This window comes from Psammomys obesus, unplaced genomic scaffold, assembly GCF_907164565.1.
Source record: "Psammomys obesus unplaced genomic scaffold, mPsaObe1.curated_primary_1811, whole genome shotgun sequence".
NCBI classification, from domain to species: domain Eukaryota; kingdom Metazoa; phylum Chordata; class Mammalia; order Rodentia; family Muridae; genus Psammomys; species Psammomys obesus.
The window spans coordinates 21944068-21965339 of NW_026585797.1; the positions used below are offsets into that span (position 1 = coordinate 21944068).

The 21272-nt window shown below is 39.1% G+C and overlaps 1 protein-coding gene across 1 annotated transcript in view; it reads right to left on the minus strand.

Annotated features, from left to right (window-relative positions):
* Positions 1-21272, minus strand: part of Lama2 (laminin subunit alpha 2) — a 602337-nt gene that overhangs the window by 186428 nt on the left and 394637 nt on the right. Inside the window, exons 23-28 of the mRNA XM_055599236.1 lie at positions 13185-13421; positions 11621-11764; positions 10752-10931; positions 10471-10659; positions 10223-10356; positions 6832-6949 (exon numbers count right to left, since the gene is read on the minus strand). Of these exons, the coding sequence (XP_055455211.1) occupies positions 6832-6949; positions 10223-10356; positions 10471-10659; positions 10752-10931; positions 11621-11764; positions 13185-13421 (1002 nt within the window). The remainder of the gene's footprint in view (positions 1-6831; positions 6950-10222; positions 10357-10470; positions 10660-10751; positions 10932-11620; positions 11765-13184; positions 13422-21272) is intronic.

Sequence of the window (21272 nt, forward strand, 5' to 3'; positions counted from 1 at the left end):
GCATTACTTATATTGATATGTTGTAAAGCTTATAAGAAGAAAAAAGTCAAAATAATAAAACTGTCTATGTCTCTTGGGACTTCTAGGTCATGTATAAAATTTATCTTTTCCTAACCTGTATTTTTTTTCCATTTTGCAATAAAAATCCAAAAGCCAACAAAAAATTGCTGGCAAAACTGACATGCAAAATCAAGAGTTTCATCTTCATGAAGATTTTGTTATCTGAATTTAGCAAGAACATCAGTTCTGTGGTGGGCCTTAGATGGGACTAACTTCTATTCCAGACTCAATGATCTCTCTCATCAGACAGTGTTTGATTTCTGATTAAGATGTAGGATGCAGTTCTCAAATGGCACTGAGGATTGTAAAGAGGCTGTTTAAGCACCTGGGCTAAGTAGGCTTTTCTTTCTTTCCTTAAAAATCTCTCTCCTTTTGATGAGAGAATCAGAGCTGACTAAGTAGGGCAAACATGTTTTACCAAGAACTACCTAATGCTCACACATGCTTTTGATCTGGCCTCAGCAGCTCAGAATGAAATATACAACAGTCCCCCAGAAAAAGAAAAAAGTCAATACTCAGTGCTCTCCCTGTGTTTATTTTGATTTGTTTAATGTGTACCTCAATTAAGCACTTAATTAAGACTCTCTTGGCTTTTATCAGCCTATAAGAAATTCTAATAAGATTTAATTCCTTTCCAACTCTAAGCAAACTAAAGACTGAGCCTAGAAGACAAACAAAACAAAACAAAACACCCCCACACACAATAAAAAAAAAAACAGAATTATTTTGCATCTTTTCATTCTCATGGTGCATACAGATATATTCTGTACCCAAATGTAACCATGTTATTGACAATTGAAGTTAATTTTCATCATTGTTACAGAAAAGTCTAGAGATCACAGCTGAAGAATTCACTTATACATAACTGAAAGAACAATCCCGGGTGTGTTAAAAAGAGGGAGGTGACACACAGGGGCTGCAGAGGTGGCATCGGGGACTGGGGAGGCTTCATAGGGGGTATGGTTCTAGCAGCTGAAGCATGAGGCCGTGAGGCCGAGCAGAACTCATGCAAAGCATGGTAGGTGTGGCAACCACGTGTAAGCCCAGACAAAGCTGTGAGCTTTGAGTCAGTGAGAGACCCGATTCAGTTTGTAAGATGGAGTGTGATCAAGGAGAATACATCAGCTCCAAGCCTCTACACACATATGAGAACATGCACACTGAAACCTTCACACACAGAGCTTTCCCTCAGACTTCAAAAGTGCTACATTGTGCAGACTGCTAGAAATTGTTACTGTGTTGGCATGAATAAACTTGCATTTTATTTACATGAATCTCACACTTAAGTATCTTTTTTGAAATATTTTGTTAGTTGATTTAATCATGGTCTATCTGTGTGTTTGTATACTGTGTAAATATATAAAAACTACAAAGTATGGGAGCAATTTCTAAGATCTATTTTGTATCTCAAAACAAACAACAACCAACCAACCAAACAAACCTTAGAAGAACAAAGTAAAGGAGAATATATTTCTTTGAAGAAGGCAAGTTCAGTGTCCTGTGCTGAAATGTACTGATAACCCCAAGGTCTATTCTGCAGTCCATCAGGTCTTGGGTCCTAACGCTGTGGCTCTTTGTGAGGGCAACAAGTCATGGAGACTACCCGCAATCCAAGTTCCACACTGAGTTTTGTGAAGAATGTTCTAGGCGTCTCCTTTTGGTTTTCTGTTATCTGGCTCCACCCTTAAAGATTGCAGTGGAGCCGGTTAAAGTGAAGGGCAGTGAGTTGTGCCGGTTCTTGAGAAGGAGTTAGTAACGGTGATGACTGAGAGTGACGGGCATGCTCAACCTCCTGCATTTTTAAAGTGTGTTTGGAAAGGGCGTGTGGGATCCTTGGGCTGTGCTCTAATGAATATGGGAGCTGTGGCTTCCGGTTAGCCAGTGTGAAGGGTGTGGGTCAGTTACTGTCATTCCGACACGGCTTCCTTATCCCATCAGCAGGCATACTGAGTGAGTTGACACAGTTTAATATTGTGTTTTGGTGAACTGTATACCTAAGCAAAGAAGAAGTGACCTTTTTCAATGGAAGAATTAGAGCATTAAAAGGGTATTTGAAACAATGTCATATTTATTCCTTTTTAATCCCTGCCTTTCCTGGATCCCTTTGTATTAATTCTTTCAATTAAAAATCAACTGAAGGTGTTTATAAAATATCAAGTGTTTCAGTCCTCACTGGGGAAAAAAAGGCAAAATTGACAGTACAAACAAGTTTAAATAGGACAGAAATGGAGCTATTTTAAATTTTTTTTTTAAAAAAATTCTTTTGGAACCTGATGAATTTAAGAAAAGTAAACAGAAACTTTTTCAAAGATTATTCTGTTAGATTTTCTCCCTCCTGTCATTCCAACTTTTCAAAAACTCTCTTCCCATCCTGAAATTAGGCACAACTCAATTCTCTCTCCTCTCTGTAGCTTTTTCTTTCATAGTATGGCATCTCTCCAAAGCACTAGAATTAAATTTGTACAAAAACCGCGGGACAGCAGAGCCAACAGGGTTCCAGAGGAGCTGTAAGCCAGATCGTCTAGACTTGCTCCACACAGTCCTCTCCTCAGGGACAATGGAAGCTGACAGGTGCAGGGACAGTGGCTGCACTCTGCCTGGGATCTCTGCATGGGCTTTGCACCTAGGCAAACATGACTTTGGTTTTTCCTCCGACACTTGCTACATAGCATTGGGCACAGACTTTGAGTACTGCAGTCCTCAGTTTCCTGATCTGAAACACACAGATCTTTTGTATAATATTTGAATATAAGGTAATGTGCATTTTTAGAAACAAGTAATCTCAATCACAGCTTTGCTATTGTATAGCTGTTTAATGGCAGACAAGTTCTTCTACTTACCTAGGCCCCGGTTTCCCCAGTGAGAACATGGAGATCGTAAGTAATAATCTGTGGTGATGGGGTAAGTATGCCATAAAATGTATTTGAGATTGTACAGGACACAGTAAGCATGCAACAGATTTTTTTTGTGTGTATGTAGGGTTATTATTATTTTGTTTGTGAGGATTATTACTCCACACATTTAATGCTTTTTACAAAATTGACTTAAATACCCTGTGCCAGATAAGATTTAGATATAGTTGCTGAGAATAAACTAAAAATAGAGGTAGCCATGACTTTTGTAACTTTCTCAGGAAAGAAAATGACAGTGCATGCCATCTCTCCATAACATGTTCCTTAATATTTGGAGGTACAGTCATGAATCACAAAACAGCGTTTTAGTGAGCTACATACCACAGACTCACTGAAGGCCTCACAGATTCCTAGGAATGTCACAGTCATCATGCTGTGTGTGCCTGCATGCCATGATGTCTGCATAGAGATGGAATCTCCTAGTGACACAGTTTGTACTTTATGTTTTGGTCATTAAAGAAGATGTGGATGCATGAAAACAGTCATTGGGTCTCCCACACACCATGTCACCAAAATGATAAGGGACCCCCTGAGGGAGCAAGTATGTGGAAGGAGACCATTCTTGCTACATTAGGAATTTTCAGTTTTATGACTTTCTAGTGAGTATGCACTGGGAATTTAAAATTTGCCCAAACTGTTAGGTTTCAATTGACCCAATAGACATCAGTTCAACTGTGACCCAGGGCCTTGCTGAGATAAGAACTTTGAAGTGGGATTAGGAGGCTGGAACTACCAAAATATCAACTGGACATCGTCATCAAACTTCTGATCTCCATGAAAGTGTTGCATATACCCAGCACTGAAAAATCATAAATTAATGCACCTGCATCTGACCTACATTGAATTTAGGTTTAGGCAATAATTTTACCCTAAGCTAATCTGGAAAATGGGCTAACCAGAGTGGTTCTATAGACAAGTGTGATGCAAAGAGAGAAGCTTTCACTTGACTTCTAAAAGAAATCTAGTTCCCACTTCAAATTGTAAATCACAATAATTAGGTATTTCAAGGACAGAAAGCTGTGCTGAGCATAAATACTGTCGCTCCACTCCAGTTATTAGGTACATGCGTAGTAGTATCCTCATAACTGGCTGGACTTTAAATGGCAATACTTAATTCTGTCTCGGTTAGATCTCATTTTGTCTTAAAATATGAAATGAAGCAATTTTGTCCAAAGTAAATATCTGGAGAATTTCACACACTTGCTAAAGAGGTTGTAAAGGAACTGCCCTGTATATTCACAACCGAAAGCATACGTCACTGGCATGGGGTGGATTGTTTCAAAACTGTCCTTAGCTCATGCTTTGATGATTAGGTTTTATGCCTGGGTAATTACACTTTAGAGTCAACATGAATTATGAATTAGCTGTATAACGGATTAGATGCAACACGGTGTGGAGAACATATCAGGTGTCTTATTGTGAGAGATAAGCCTTTATCTCTGTAATCTCTCCACTAATTCATCGCTGTGATCCTTGTCTATAAACAGGAGCCTGACACAAATGCTTATGAAGACACATTCTAGGTCTTTCTTAGTTCCTTTCATTCTCTTTGGCTTCATTTGTGCTAATTCACATTTTTAAATAGTGGCAAGTCATAAACAATTCAATGCTAAAGTGTGTTTTAGTCTTTTTTAAAAGCCTATAAACTACAAGAAAGCATATTGAACATGAAATGTGGGGGGGATGTAGATTATACTAAGGTTATTTTATAATCTTCAAATTTTGTATTGAAATATGAAGAGAATCATATTAAATAAGTAAGTGAAGAGAAATGGAGATGTAATATCTTTCTCAAGATACCTGAAGGTCATGCTTGGCTCTGAATATTTTCTATAGGAAAATTACATTACTGAGTGAGAAATTTCAAAATTCCCACCGTATAGCTTAGATAACTATATAATGGTAACTACATATAGTAATAATAATGAGGCCTGTGGCAGATAAGGGATTTGGCCAAGGTCACACACAGTTTTCTAGCAGAGCAGCCACACAATGAAATAGAACTCCATCTCTCAGAAAAGACTTAAAGTTCTCTGTGTCCTCTTTGCTTTCATCTCTCTTACTCACGAAATGTTAGCCCATTTTGTAAGTGTGCATTGTCTCATCTTCCAGCCATATTCTGTGCATGTTTGGAAGGGGCATGTAGGTATGTATAACAGTCTGTGTTGTATAAAAACGGATGCGTGAGAGAACTGTTAATAACTGGATGGATCATTTGTTTACGAGAGCAAAGTGTGTGTACTACAATGCGTATCCTCCTTTGAGCAAACAATGGAGCTGCTTCAAGGCATTTCAGTCACCCCAGGAAGTTGCTCTTTGAGCATCATAGAGCTATAAAGTGGTGGCTAAGCTGAACAGCCCTGAGTTTGCAATGGCATTTCCTCTCATGATTTTTCATTTATATTAATCCTTGAGGTGATTCTCTAGGTAAAAACCTAGGGATCAGCAATAAGCCAGCGAAAGTGCCTGAAGTAGTAGAATGAGGTAGGAGTTGCAACAGCAATTTTCTGCTGTTCTTTTTATCTGCTGTGTCATCCTCAGGAAACATGAATTTGATAATTACACTTGCCTGTTTTTATATATGTGATTTGGTTTGTGCATACCACAATGAGTGTGTGAAGATCAGAGGGCAACATGAGGGAATCAGTTCTTTCTTCCTTCCACATGGGTTCTGGGAATTGAGGGAAGTCAGGTTGTGAGGCTTAAAACATAGAGCCATCTCAGCAGCCCACGATCAAAATTTCCAAGTTGTACTTTAGCTTTGACCTGGGGTCACACATGCAATTCTCAACAAAACTTCCAAGATCCCATTTCAAAATAAGCAGATTAAGCAATTTATAATAAAAATATCAGTACAATTTATAATAAAAATATCAGACATAGAGTTAGTAACATGTCATAGTCTCAACTCTAACAAGGATTGTGAGTAGAAACCAGTGATATGTGTGTAAAGGTCACAGTTTATGTAATCTTCATAAATCTTAAGCTGCAGAAGAGGAGACAACAGTGATATCCAACCTCCAACTAAGAGCACCAACTAACTTGACCAGTAAGAGAATTTGGGGTGTAGTAGGCCCTTGAAAACTCTTTAAGACCAGGCATTATAATAGGGCTTTACAGAAAGGCCAGATATGGAAGACCAGAGGTGGTGACAATGAGTTACTCAGGGACTTGAGTATTTATCCTGTGCAGCTTAAAGAGGTTTAGAAACGTGTACAAGGTCTCAGCTCTAGTACATGATGAAATTTAGATTCAAATTCAGCCAAGCTCCGTATCTCCTCCGACTTCCTGATATTGTAGTGTTCCTTTTTACAAATTAATATTTGTAGAAATTGATTAGACAACCAGAAGGCATTCAAAGCAATACCCTATCAATGAAAAAAGAAAAAAAAATTAATTGCAGTGACTGAATGATAGTAGCACCATGGGAACAAATTTATGTCCTTTTGAGAAAAGTATGTTGAGTGGAACAGCCTGCTATTTAGTGCACGAATTTTGTCTGTTCTATATAAGAACACTCTCAAACCCAATATAATCATATCTCATGATCACTGCAGTTTGTATGTCTTAACTGCTCAGAAACAGTGCTAAGAAGATAGATGCGCTATACAGACCAGCCTTTTGAAACACGCTCAGCCCCTCCAGCTATGGCATAGCTTTACAAATATCTTAATTTTTATCAGGTGTTTCCCTCCAGTTGCAATTCTTTATGTGTTAAAAATAACATTATCATTCATGTTGCTACTGTGCATGAAAGAGCAAGTAAATAGGTTAAGAGTACACACGGAAGTCTTTGAAGAACTCCCATTCGGCTCTGGAAGGGGACTGAGCTTAATCAAGTGTGTAGCAGCTGGCTTACCTCACAGGACAAGCCAGAATAGCCAGGGGGACAGTCACATCTTTCTATCAAGTGTGCTGGTGGGCTTGCTGCCGTCACATGTCCTGGTTCAGCTACTTCCATGGAGATTTCAGAAATGCTGCGAACAATGAGCACAGTCGATGATCACACAACCAGATACAGCCTCCCAGAACTACTTAAGGTTTAAGAAAAGAAAAGAAAAGAAAAAAAAACCTCCTCAGATTTCTGCCAGTCACAGGTAAATTCTTCTGTTTGCTTGTTTTCAATAAACCAAAATGCATCTACTTATCAAGGTAACATGATATTATATACTGCAGAAAAGGGGCCATCAAGTTAATAACTGCATTGTATCGAAGCTGCTCAAATTCCAGGGGTCCAGTTGTCTCATTTGATTACTGCGTTTTTCTTTCCTCTAAGACTGAGATTATGTGTTAGGAACATATCTGCATAAATCCTAAGTAGTTTAGTAAATTGGATGTCTGCTGTCCTGTTGAGAAGTTATTATAAAGATTTTATCCCCCCCCCCCTCAGTTTTTAAAATGTGAGTAGCTTCATGCAGACATGGCCAATTAATTAGACATTTATATTCTTGCAAACAGGCAACCCAAGGTCACTCTCTTGTAGAATATCTCCTGTTGTCACCAGTGAAATTGCTTTTAATTTACTACATTCTTCCTTTGGGGCTTCTTGGTGTCCTTTCAAGAACTTTGGAAAGCCTCATAGAAAACAGCACAAAGCATGATCTAACCCTGATCTTGAAGATGATGAGGAGCTTTCCAAATTAACATTTTATTAGCTTTATTAAATAAATCCTTTATGTGACTTAATTTACCCTTCCTATTGGTGGGAAAGTCATTATGGTAGAAAAAAATATATTCCTAGTGAATCCAATGATACCTGTTTTCATTAATTTGAAATTATGCATTAAAATATATATGCAGTCCATAAACCCAGACTATTTCATGACTGACTAACTGCAACATGAAAATGTTCTGCAAATAAACTTTTAGGCGAGACACTGAATAGTTTTGCCTCAATAAAAAGGCACCTCCAATAGCTTAAGGAGGTTGAATCATAAACTTTATAACAAGCATAGGTTAGTTTTATTGAATTATGAATGCTGGTTTCACTAGCATTGTGATCCACACGTGGGAGCCTTTGTGAAACTAATTGCAGGCTAAAATGTAAGTTTTGCTTTACCCTCCTTAGAGTAGCATTGTGGTAGCGAGCTGTTAGCAGTGTTCTTCTCCAATAAGAAGCCTTCAGTCTTCTCCTCTCTGAGGCAATAGGAAAAATTGCTGCTTGTGTGACCAGCCCTCTTTCCACTGAAACATCTGTGGGCCTCCATAGTTACTTCAAGAAGATACAAGTATCATCTTGCCTTCATTCTCTTGTATATTTGTGCATACACATTTTAAAGCATACAGCAGTGTTTAGAAATCCAGAGATTTTATTGTTGTTTGAACAGTAGCAACAATAAACAGTTCTGCCAGGAATAATGTTTCTCTAGTGCTTAGAGGAGCTCACACATGGGTGAAAGGGTGGAGAGGTTGGAAGGACGGAAGTGCAATCAATGGCTTTGCTTGTGTCTGGATACAGCTTCCGTTTAAAGGAATACTGAATTCAGGAATGATGACACACAGAACTCTTTTTTTTTTTTTTTTTTACACAGAACTCTTAAACTCTGCTTCTGACACTGCTGTGATTTGTGTGACAATAAAGTTTTGGGTTATGACATACTGGGGGTTAATTTAAACTTTTGTCATGTTTCCACTGTCTTAAATATTCGAGTGTTGGAGATGTGTTTGCCTCACTTGTTTTCTTGGTGAGCTTACAACTCAAGTTTTGATAGGGCTTATAAAAAGTGATGTATAATGAAAAATAAAGACAACATGGGTCCCATAAGTTACACTAACGGCATGTTCTGTGAACTGCCAAACTCCTAGTGTGTCTGTGGGAACTTGCAAAGTGGTCTACTTGTATATCTAATATGCAAAACAGATTTGGCTTCTATGACTAATATACATTTGCTATTCTAAGAAAATTAGCAACACAGGTGACAGTGGCTTTTTTTTCCAGTACATGTCCTTATTTTTTATGATAAAGAGACCAAAGAAATAAAAAAAGAGAAGCTGAATGTTGGGTCATGATTAACTCTTTCACTGAAAGCTGCTTCCTCGATACAGTGAACAACATGAATCTTCTATTAGACAAAAAAGAGTTCTGCATGGGATTGTGCACATGCTTAGCACAGAATAAATATCTGAAATATAGAAATTTTTACATTCATTAATTTGACTATGAGAGGTTTTCTCTTTTTTATTTTATTTAGCTTGCTCTATTTATTTTTCATAAGAGATATTGAGTTGCTAAGTAAATTCAACACGGTGTTCATCTCTGAAGTAAGAAGTTGGCCTTAATCTGTGTGAGTTTTCATTTCCCCTCAATGGCTGATTCTGTCTACTAGTAACAAAGTCTCCTGGATCCTCCATTGCTCTCTTTAGTCTATATTATTTTATTCTACTTTCTCTCTCTAATTATTATATTTATCATAGTCTATAAACATGCTTACATAGGTTTCAAATGAGACAAATACCTCTTGACTTTTACCATGGGGTCATTCCATTTTGTAATAGAGTCATGGAAAACAGTACTTCCCACTTTCCATACTAGGTTCTTCATGTCTCGTTCATTCTTTAAAACTTGGAGACTATTTCTGACCAAAAGCATCAGTAAAACTTGATATTGAATATTGTACCAATGTGGCCCCACGTGACATTCTTAATGACCCTTAATACTGATTAACCTCTTGGACTCACAAGGAAACACTGAATACGACTGTGAAGTATTCCCAGTTTTGCTTCCTTGATGTCACATATGTTTCTCTAATTCACCTGCGTTTGTTTGTTGCTATGATTTTTAATCAACTTACATCATGATATCCAGGGTAAATAAACATGTATGTTACACTGGCAAGGACAGATGAACGTGACCAAGGCTGGAGGAGATTAGATTAACTTGGCCTTGTCTGCCCCCTTTCATGTTTCAAGGTCATTTTCTCAATAATGTTAAAACAGACTTGCAATATTATAGTTAACTCTATGTAACCAACACTATTGCTGCCCTGCACGTTTGCCTGGTGAATTTAACAAACCATGACTAATGCAAGTAAAAGTATTGTTCTTAAGTTATTTGTTTTGGGGGTAAAACTATGATATCTTTTATCAAGTGACTGGAAACATCCTTTGGATTGTCTTCTTTCACCTCAGTCCCAAATCAGATCACTCATTGATTTTTTTTTTTTGGGGGGGGGGTTGTCTGGTGACTTTCTGACCAGCCCTATATACCCTAGAATAAGAACTTAAGTTGAGTATTTTCCATTATACTTTACCGGCTTTGCCTCACAACATTTCCATAAGTGGCCTTGATAAGGATGTAGTGGATATCATATAGAATATCCATGAAGTCTTCACGAGTCACAGTTCTGCTGATTCGAGGATCATCACCATAGTATTTCCATTCTTTCTGTAAACAATAACCAAAACAAAAAAACAAAACAAAAGAACAACAAAAAGCCATTATGATAAAACTGAACGAAAAAGCATTAGTATCTTTGCCCCAAACAATTACCAACTTTACCTCTGTCATTTCAATTTCATGCCTTGTCAGCTGGCCAATGAGAGGGGCAGCCATGTGCCTGGTGATAATTCTAGCGTGAGTAGGAGTCCCGCCTCGAATGATAACTTGGGGTTTGTATGTGGAGAAGCCTGTCTCATCCCGAGCCTCAAAATAGAGAGCATACTTGAGTTTACCCCCATAGGCCATCAACTGAAAACAATAGAACAAAGAGAGATGATGATGAGGCCAACCACAAAGGACCTGCCAGAGCTTGCCTGTGAATTCAGGGTTGTTTCTTTTACCTTTTTCCCTTCAAATTGTTCTGGGAGTTTCCAGTAAAAAGGTTCCAAATGGAGCTCTTGCCTGACTTGGTCCATCTTCGCCACAGTCTCTGGGTGCTGGAAAGCAATGCCCTTGGTGGTTGTGTGCTGTAGGGCTTCGTCTACCAGAGGCAGGATGGTCTGTTCATTGCTCAGAGTCACCTGCACAGGGTCAAAAGGCAGCAGGAAGTCGAACGTGAGTCTTCGGGGCATTCTTTTAAGGCTAAGTGTGGAGCGCGCGCGCCTCTCTGCCTTCCGGGCCCCACTTTGACGCACTGTCCCAGAAAATAAGCTGAGATGACACGGTGGGTGAGAGCAGTAGGAAATAAATGGTTCGAAATGACTTGAATTATAAAATTCATAATCTCTGAAAGCTGCAGTTTTTTTAACAGATAAAAGTTGAAGTTAAAGTCTGGCAAAATAAAGGGAAATTATTGTCAAAATAAGCATAATGCCATCCAAACAATGAACAGTTCCCTGTGGCTGGCTGGGGACACCCAACAGGTTCTGGTTTTCAGGGCTGAGTTAAACATCACCAGTCACACTCTAGAGCCTCCTTTCTCAGGACGTTCCCAAGCCAGAACGCTGTGCCTCCTGGCACTGTTTCCAGTTTCTACGTGCTACCTCTTTCCTTATCAACAGTAACTGAGCCATCTTCTAGGAAGAATTTTAAAGAGGCAATTATGCCAGCTGCCTAATGGCACATAGAGCCTTTACCAATTCTGAATGCACGCAGGGGACAAGGTTACTTAAATGTTTTGCCATTCCCTACTACCCCTCAGGGCCCGACTAAAAGGTTCCTGCAGGAATGCACATTAGACCATTACACGGCTCAACGGCTTCCTACTCACCCGCGAACGGACCAGCCCCTTTGCTTCAGAACACTGAGTGGTGACTCCAAAGCAATAGCAGCTGCTGCAGCCAAGTGGGTTCTTGGCCTCGAGTCCGAATTTGCCAGGCCGGCACCTGTCACAGCGGATGCCTTCCACATTCACCTGAAGAAAGAAGAGGAGCCTTCAGGGTTCATTATAGTGTTACAGGAGAAATCAGCTGAAGAACAGGAAACAGAAACACGTTTCTTTTTCACCAACTAAACTCAGACAAATGAGTGAAGAGTATGATACTTTTTTTCTTATTTTTAAAAATTAATTCATTCATCCAGTTTACATCCTCTCCTCGAAGTCCCACCGTTCCTCCCTCTTTTCCCTCTCCCTTCTCCCCTCCTCCTCAGATAAGGAGAGCCTTCCCACCAAACTACACCAGCACATCAAGTTACATCAGGAATAAGTACATATGATACTTACATATACCTTCAATGATATTTTTAGTTCACATCCCTGGCAGGTCCTCTTGGGACTTTAAAAGGTACTTGATTCCTACATGCTTCTGTTACTAAGGGTTCTTTACACTGTTTCTCAACTCTAAAGCCATGTGTTTTCTGCAGTTATGCTATGAGCAATAAGAATTTGAGAAGCAAAAGAAATCAATGATTCTTAGCTAAGAAGCGAAAAATCAGCCGAACAAAAAATCAACAGGAAACCGAAGCTCTCCAGTTATATATTTGCTCTAATATTATATAATTCCTATAATATTATGCATATACAACATGCAGGAAGTATAGTATATGGCCATAATACAGTGTGTATGTTTGAAGCATGATAATCCTCCTGAATAGGATCTTTTATGACCTCAAGGTCATATTCACCACAGCTTGTTCAGTCCTCAAATTTCAAACCTGCTGCTTCCTCTGGCTTTCTTTGCATAGACTTTGTCTTGAAAAGCTATCTGTGACACGGTTTTAACCACATTTATCCTGGGATTGATTTTTTTCCCCCCAGAAATACATAAAAGACAAAATAACATTCCTCTTACCCATTTTAATTGGCTGTTTTTCTACATCATTTAACAGTATTAATGATGGCTGAACATTTCACATAGTTAGCCACTGTTTGTAATGCCAATGTTCACACGGGATGGCATTTTACTGAATTTACATAGGAGTGAATATGCCTCAGTGTGCAGTGTCTTCAGATTAACCGCAGGAGAAATGGTTTGTCATAAGCTAGGTTATCAGTGGTGGCTTTTCTCTGCCCAAGCCTGAAAGTCCTCCCTTTCTACTGTGCAGACATTTCTTTAAGCAAGAAGAACACAGAAGAATAATAACTTCTCTCACTATGGAACCTGTATCCTGTGCACTGACTGGAAACAAGGTTGGGTTTGGGGTGAAAGCAGTTTTTGAAAAGTGGAGCGTATCCTTATGCCAGTGAACATACATCAAGGAAACCTGAGTCTAGCCATGAGTGTTTGTTTGTGTTGCTCAATGAAGCAAGAAAAGCAGGCATGAATGAAAGTCGACTTGAGTAACAGAATCTACAGCAAACAGGGTTCTCTTTGCTGCAGCACGCTAACTCATACCTTGCAGGTGCACTGTCCAGTCTGGTCAGTACAGGAGCACTTCCTGGTCTCTGAATCGCAAGTTGAGGCCTCTGTCCCTGGAAGAGAGCAGTCGCAGAGACTGCAGAGCGGATAGTTCCAGTGACCTCGGTTGCATTCTGAGCATGTCATACCAGAGAATTTTGGATGACAGTTGCACTGGCCCGTGCTTACATCACACTGAGGAGCCAAGGAACCCACGGTGCTGCAGTTGCAAGCCTGAAGAAGGAAGGGAGGGAAACAGCAACCATTCACGCAACTGCGTAGCGAACATCTTAAATGTTTAGGCCTACTGTTTCTAGTCCACTATGCCCATGTGAACCACGTATCTATTACAGGCTCTGTAGTGTTGGATTTTAGTCCTTTGGGGCACATCAGTGAACACAGCATGAAAAGGCTTCCTGCATATCAGAAAAAGGATGATAATCTAGAAATCACAATGCTATGTGGTAAGAAAGAAAGTGTGCAGGCTCTGATTTGTTTGAGCATGTTCTGTCGGAGTATGTGGCAGAGGTCACCCTCAAGGGGGTCTTCCTCAAGTTCTATCCACCTTATTTGTTGAGACACTGTTTCTTCCAGGAGCGTGTGGCCTCACCAATAAGGTTATCTCTGTGGGTTCTGGGGATCAAAGTTAGTGTCTCATGCTCATGCAGAAGTGCTAAGGTACTGAGTTCTCCCCTTGGCTCTGACAACAAATTATTTTCCCCTCTCCTCATAGATATGCTGTGAAGAAGCTATAGAAGGAACGGCCACCAAGACTTATTTCAGGGCTAATGAGGTGGCTCAGTGGTTAGAGACCAGTGCACACGCCTAATGTCCTGATCTCACAGGGTGACCAGAAAACTGACTCCAGAGAACTGTCTTCTGACTTCCATGCTCACGCTATGGCATGAACACACTCCTAAGAATCCTTAAAACGTTATTTTAAACTAGTGACATGAACTGTGGTTTTTCTTATATTACAAACACGGTTTCTTTCTTTTTCTGTTCTCTTTTTTTTTGGGGGGGGAGACAGGGGGAGGCTGGCTTTCACTTACATTTATTTAATTACACTAAGCACAGCATTATAAAATAAATAAAAATAAAATTGTATTCTTTTCTTCTGAATACAGGAGAAGAAAATTGAAATATAAGTAAGCCATTGAGAGTTGATTGTATGCTTGAAACTATATGAACATTTTTACCCTCCCACCCCACCCCGCCCCCACACGTGGACATTTCATTTTCCTCTCACAGCAATCCAGTAAAAGGCAGGGCTTTATAGTCTTGTGATAGCTAACACACAGTAGAGCCACTGTGAATCCAGGTATATGCTTCACTTATACCTACTACTTATTATCTGAATAGCCTAAGGCAGCGTCATTCACCTCCCTAAGCATCAGATTTCTGTATCCATAAGAAATGACACTGTGAATAAATTGTCATAAACAATAATTGAAATTAAAACTATTAAAAATAAAGAGAAATGACACAGTGAGCAACTCATAGAGATGCTGTGAGGGCAAGGCAAACATTATCGTGAATGTTCCCAGCAGTTACTTTTTATTATTATTTTAGATAATGAACTGGAAGTTGCCAGAGGTTTTCATGCTTTCCCAATGACAGTTAACTGGCAGGTCAGAGGTCTGGATAAGTATGTTCCTCCAGAGGCTACAGATTAGTGAGAAAGTCAAAGAGAAAGCCACATGTACCTTTTCCTAATTTAGAAGTGGGCAGTAAGAATATTAAAGACTACCCAATAGTAAAGCAAGAAAGAGATGGGCTTCCAATTCAACAGAATACTTTCTTCCAGGAGGGAGCGGTGGAGCAAGAAGGGGTCTTCGCACAAACATAATGTCTAAGACACAGAGTAACTCATTACCATAATATTGGTTTGCAACTAGATTGTATCTTGGATTAACTAAAACCGAAGTTCTGCACTCTCCTGCTATTATTTTCTTAGAGTAATTGAAGCAAGAAGACCCACCTTAAATCTGGGTTATACCTTCTGGTGGACCACCTAGAAGGGCATGGAAGAAGAAAGCGTGGATTTTTGCCTGCTTGCAACTCACTCTTTCTGGCAAGTTTACCTATCCTGTTGCTGAGCCATTTCCTCACTGGTATTAAGATGATAAACCCACACACCTATGAATACTTGATTTTTGTCAAAGCAGCCAAAACCATTCAATGGAAAAAAGACAGCATCTTCAACAAATGGTGCTGGTCCAACTTGATGTCCACATGCAGAAAAATGAAAATAGATCCATACTTAGCACCCTGCACAAAACTAAAGTCCAAGTGGATCAAAGACCTCAACATAAAACCAGATACTCTAAATTGGTTAGAAAAAAAGTGGGGAAAACCCTAGAAATCATTGGCACAGGAGACAACTTCCTGAACAGAACACCGACAGCACAGGCTCTAAGAGCAACAATCAATAAATGGGACCTCATGAAACTGAAAAGCTTCTGTAAAGCAAAGGACACTGTCATCAAAACAAAACGACTGCCTACAGATTGGGAAAGAATCTTCACTAACCCTTTATCTGAGAGAGGACTAATATCCAGTATGTACAAAGAACTAAAGAAGCTGAAAAGCAGCAAACCAAGTAATCCAATTAAATTCTCTGTTTAGCTCTGTTCCCCATAGAATAGAGTTAAACAGAGAATTCTTGATAGAGGAATATCAAATGGCAGAAAAACTCTTAAAGAAATGCTCAACCTCATTAGCCATTAGGGAAATGCAAATCAAAATGACCCTGAGATTTCACCTTATACTCATCAGAATGGCCAAGATGAAAAACTCAAGTGATAACACATGCTGGAGAGGTTGTGGAGAAAGGGGAACCCTCCTCATTGCTGGTGGGAATGTAAACTGGTACAACCACTTTGGAAGTCAATCTGGCGCTTACTCAGACAATTAGGAATAACACTTCCTCAAGACCCAGCTATACCACTGCTAGGTATATATCCAAAATTTTCTCAAGTACACAACAAGGACATTTGCTCAGCCATGTCTGTAGCAGCTTTATTCGTAATAGCCAGAACCTGGAAACAACCCAGATGTCCATCAACGGAGGAATGGATACAGAAATTGTGGTATTTTTACACAATAGAATACTACTCAGCAATCAAAAATGAGGAAATCATGAAATTTGCAGGCAAATGGTGGGATCTAGAAAAGTTCATTCTGAGTGAAGTATCCCAGAAGGAGAAAGACAAACACGGTATATACTTGCTTATATAGACCTACAAGATAGGATAAACATAATGAAGTCTATACACCTAAAAAAGATAAACAAGAAAGTAGACACGAGGTAAGATGATCAATCGTCACTTAGAAAGACAAATGAAATGTGCATTGGACGTATGACAGGCGTCTACTGCAGAAGGCATCTGAAAGACTCTACCAAGCAGCGTTTCAAAACAGATACTAAAACTCATAACCAAACCTTCAGCAGAAGGGGACTTAGTATGATGAGGAAAGGATAGGAGCCCCACAAGGACCAAATATATCTGGGCACAGGATTTTTTTCTGAAACTGTTTCTCCAACCAAGGACCATGTATGGATATAACCTAGAACCTTTGCTCGGACGAAGCTCGTGGTAGCTCAATAAGCAATTGGTTTCCCATAGTAAGGGGAACAGGGACTATCTCTGACAGGAACTCAATGGCAGGCTCTTTGACCTCTCCACCCCCCAAGGGAGGAGTAGTCCTGCTAGGCCACAGAGGAGGACTTTGCAGCCAGCCCTGAAGATACCTGATAAAACAGGGCCAGACAAAAGAGGAGGAGGTCCTCCCCAATCCGTGGACTTGGAAAGGGGCAGGGAGGAGATGAGGGAGGGAGGGTGGGATTGGGAGGGAATAAGGGAGTGGGTTACAGAGTTAATAAAATGTAACTAATAATAATAAACAATAAAAAGATGAGATCTATTGGCATTCCAATGTAGAATGAAGAAGAGCAGCTTTCCAGGAATCCTCCAGGACACCAGGGCCACAGCAGGAATGCTGAGACATCCAGCCTCTTGGGCAGAGCAACTATAGGATTCTCTGTTTTCCTTTGTGACACAACCATTGTTTGAACTCTTTGGACCAAGTCCTGTAAGCCAATCTAATAAATCCCCATTTAATATACATAAATATTTGTTTTAATCCTACTAGTTCTACCCTTTTAGAGAATCCTTATTAATATAATGAGCCTCACATAACACTGTTAAAGAATATCAGATGTTGAATTTTCAAAATCAGGATAATTTAGTTATTCACAGATTTGATTTTTTTGTCAATTTCACTTAGTATATGTGAATTCACTCAAATAATCATGAAGAAAATAATGATATAGTATGGAAACTATAACCATGAGATAGATTTTAAAGGTCCCATAAAACATCCTTATCTTTAGATAACAAAAATATGAAATGTCTTCTAACCAATTTGCTGTATACAATCAAATAACTTGTTCCTGAAGAAGTGCTGACAGTACAAATAGACTTTGGGATGGGACCAAATCAGAATGCTTATTTGAGAAGTCACTGTGGGAATAAATGAGACAATTAACTGTGTGTTTAGATAGCGCCATACCCAATGTCAAACTTAAATTATAATTAGATATAATGTTTGTTTAGCAGCAGAGGATTTATTCACCTTTCCTCTGCTAGCGAATGATGGCAAGCTTGATATTCCCCTCCAAGGCAGCTCAAATGGTATGTGTACTCGCACCCCAGTAGAGAGCAATTCTCCATGGCAAAAAGGAAGAGACCCTCTAAATCTAAAATCAATGTTGATTTAAATTACGCTCACTCAAGTTTTAAAATAGTAGAATGTATGCTCATAAATAGTTTTTAATAGGGCTGGAGAGAAGGCTCAGTGGTTAAGAGCAATGTCTGCCCTTCCAGAGGTCCTGAGATCAAGTCCTGGCAACCACATGGTGGCTCACAAGCATCTATAATATGATCTGACGCCCTCTTCTGGCATGCAGATGTACATGCAGATAGAACACTCATATACATAAAACAAATAAATATATCTTTTAAAAAATAGTTTCTAATAGACACATGGATTCTTATAAATGTTTTTAATAGCAAATGTGCAGTTAATTAAAAATTTAGATTTTTAAAAACATAGCTCAAAATAATAAAAATCAATTGAGACTTTTTATCTATATAATGTTTATTCAGTGACCAGTAAAAGAATACCCCAAAAATAACTTTTACAGACATTAAGCCATATTCCCGCTTGCTTTATATGCTGACTAAAAAGAATCAGCTTTAATCAAGAATTTCATTAAAATTTGGCTTGATTGTAAGCATTTGTGGATAGGATGCATTCACATGAGGGTTTTTTTTTTTTTTTTTTCCTAAACAATTCCAAGTGATTGAGTAGGTACTCGGGTTTGACTTTAAAAAATCACTTAGAAACTTAGACCATTGTTCATACTAAACAAAAACTTTCAAGATATTGAAAAAGGTATTGTTTTTTTATTTGTTTATTTTTATTTTTTACAGGTAATAAAAAATTGATAGTTTTTTTTTCTTTAAGCAGTTGCTATGAATTAGGAGCAGCTTTTCATACAAACGTAATTTTCAACTTTATAAAGTAAATTCTTGGAATGCTATTGAGTGGAAATTATATTATTAAATTTAATTATTTAATCCAAATGCCATCTTGGGCATCTCAGTCACAAGTCTGTGATAATGTTACTCTGTTTTTTCTGGGTTTTTTTGTTTGTTTGTTTGTTTGTTTGTTTTGTGTATATGTATTTTTTCTTTTTTTTAAATAATTCATTCAGTGTATATCCCAATTGTAGTCCCCTCCCTCAACTCATTCCAGTCCCACCCTCCTTCCCTCTTCCCTACTATCCCCTTTCCCTAGGCCACTGAAAGAGTGGGTTCTCTGCCCTTGCCCCCTGTCCCTAGCTTAGCAAGTCTCATCAGGACTGTCTGGATCCTCTTCCTAAGGCATATTGCCAGGGGCAAGTGATCAAAGAGCAGGCAACTGAGTTCATGATAGAAGCAGTACCTCTTCCCCTTACTAGGAAACCCACATGGAAACTGAGCTGCCTAGTCTACATTTTAGCAAGGGTTCTAGGTCCTCTACATACATGGTCCTTGGTTGGTGTATCAGTCTCTGCAGGAGCCCCTGGGCCCAGAATTCTTAGCTTTATGGGGCTTTTATCCTTCTATCGCACCCCAACCCCTTCTTCCATAAGACTCCCTGCACTCTGCCCAAAATTTGGCTGTGAGTCTGAACATCTGCTTAGATCCCCTGTTGGGTGGAGCCTTTCGGAGGACCCTCTATAGTAGGCTTTCATCCTGTTTCCTCTCTTCTACTGCTTCTGGTGTCTATCCTGTTTGCCATTCTGAATGAAATTTAATCATCCTCCCTAAGATCCTCCTTGTTGTTTAGCTTCTAGAGGTCTGTAGATTTTAGTATGGTTATTCAGTATTATATGTCTAATATCTGTTTATACCATGCATGTTTTCTGCTTCTGGGATACCTCACTCAGGATGTTCTTTTCTAGTTCCATCTGTTTGCCTGCAAAATTCACAATTTCCCTGTTTTTGGTAGCTAAGTAGTATTCCATTGTGTAGATGTACCACAATTTCTGTATCCATTCCTCCATTGAGGGACAGCTAGGTTATTTCCAGATTCGGGCTATTACAAATAAAGCTTCTATGAACATAGTTGAGCAAATGTCCTTATTGAATGGTGGGACATCTTTTGGGGATATGCCCAGGAGTGGTATGGCTAGATCTTGAGGTAGTACTAGTCCCAATTTTCTGAGAAAGCGCCTTAAAATGTAGCACTGTAGAATGTCAAACTCAATGAGAACATGAGAAGTAAGAAAGTGAATGACTGGTCTGGTGTTTCCGCTTTCCAGCCACATCCTTCAACACTTATCACTATTTCAGTTCTTTTTTTGAGGTTCAGGCTATTCTACACTTATGTTCACCTAATTTAAAATTTTTATTAATTCTTTGAGAAGTTTGAAAAATGTATTTTTATCATATTCACCCTCAACTCTGCCTGATAACTCTTCCCAGACCTACTCCTTTCTGTGTGTTCTCTTTGTAGTTTTTTAAGTAACCCATCAGCTCCAATTCGTTTTGAAAATATACTCCTGGTTTGGGCCAGCCACCATAGCATGGACAACCTATGAGGAGTCACAGCTTAAATAAAACTGACCCATCCTCCCCTAGAAGCCATTGTGTCCATATCTCCTCACTCAGATGTTGGGGCTCATGAACTCCTTTCCTTTTTATCATACCCACTCAAAGAAGAACATAGTCTACCTGTCTACCGGACAATGTCATGAGGCTAAAAGACCATACTTTCTTGTCACATTTTAGTATTCCTAAGCTCAGTGTGACTGACTGGAAGAACCTTACCATCTTTTTTAGTATTTACTGCTTTAAACCCAGAAGATACAGTTTGATTCTCATCTTACCTCAACCTTTTACATTTCACACACACATGCGCACGTGCGCGCGTGCGCGCGCGCGCGCGCACACACACACACACACATACACACACACACACACACAAGACCCCTACTTATTTTTAAAAACTAATTATGTATTTAAATTATTAAACTATAAAATCCAAAAAAGACAAAATGCTTTTAGACATTTGATAATAAGCATAGAACTATTATTTCTGAGAAATGAGAAAGAAATGGGGCTGAGACTAGAGTCAGCTTTTAGGCTGTAACTGTAGAGAAAACTCAAACCAAACAAAAGCCCAGCAAACAGCTGAGCTGAGAGACAAGTGGTGCTTGTTTGGAAAATCTGAAGAAGCTAAAATTTAAGGGTACAAACACATTATGCTTAGAATGGGAGTTTTACAGTGAGAATTCTAGAGAAATGCAAGAGAATGCTTGAGGCTTTAGTTGAATTTAGTTGTTCACGGGGAAGAAATGAAACTGGGGTGCGAGAAAGTGAATCACTGAAGACATCTAGGATGAAACACTCTTAGACTCCACAAAAAAACCTTAGAGTATTTAATAGTTCTGATTATAAGATGGGAGAAATTCAACACTGAATTGTGTTATCAGAAGGGTCAGAGTGAGGCTTACTTGCCCCAGACTTAAAG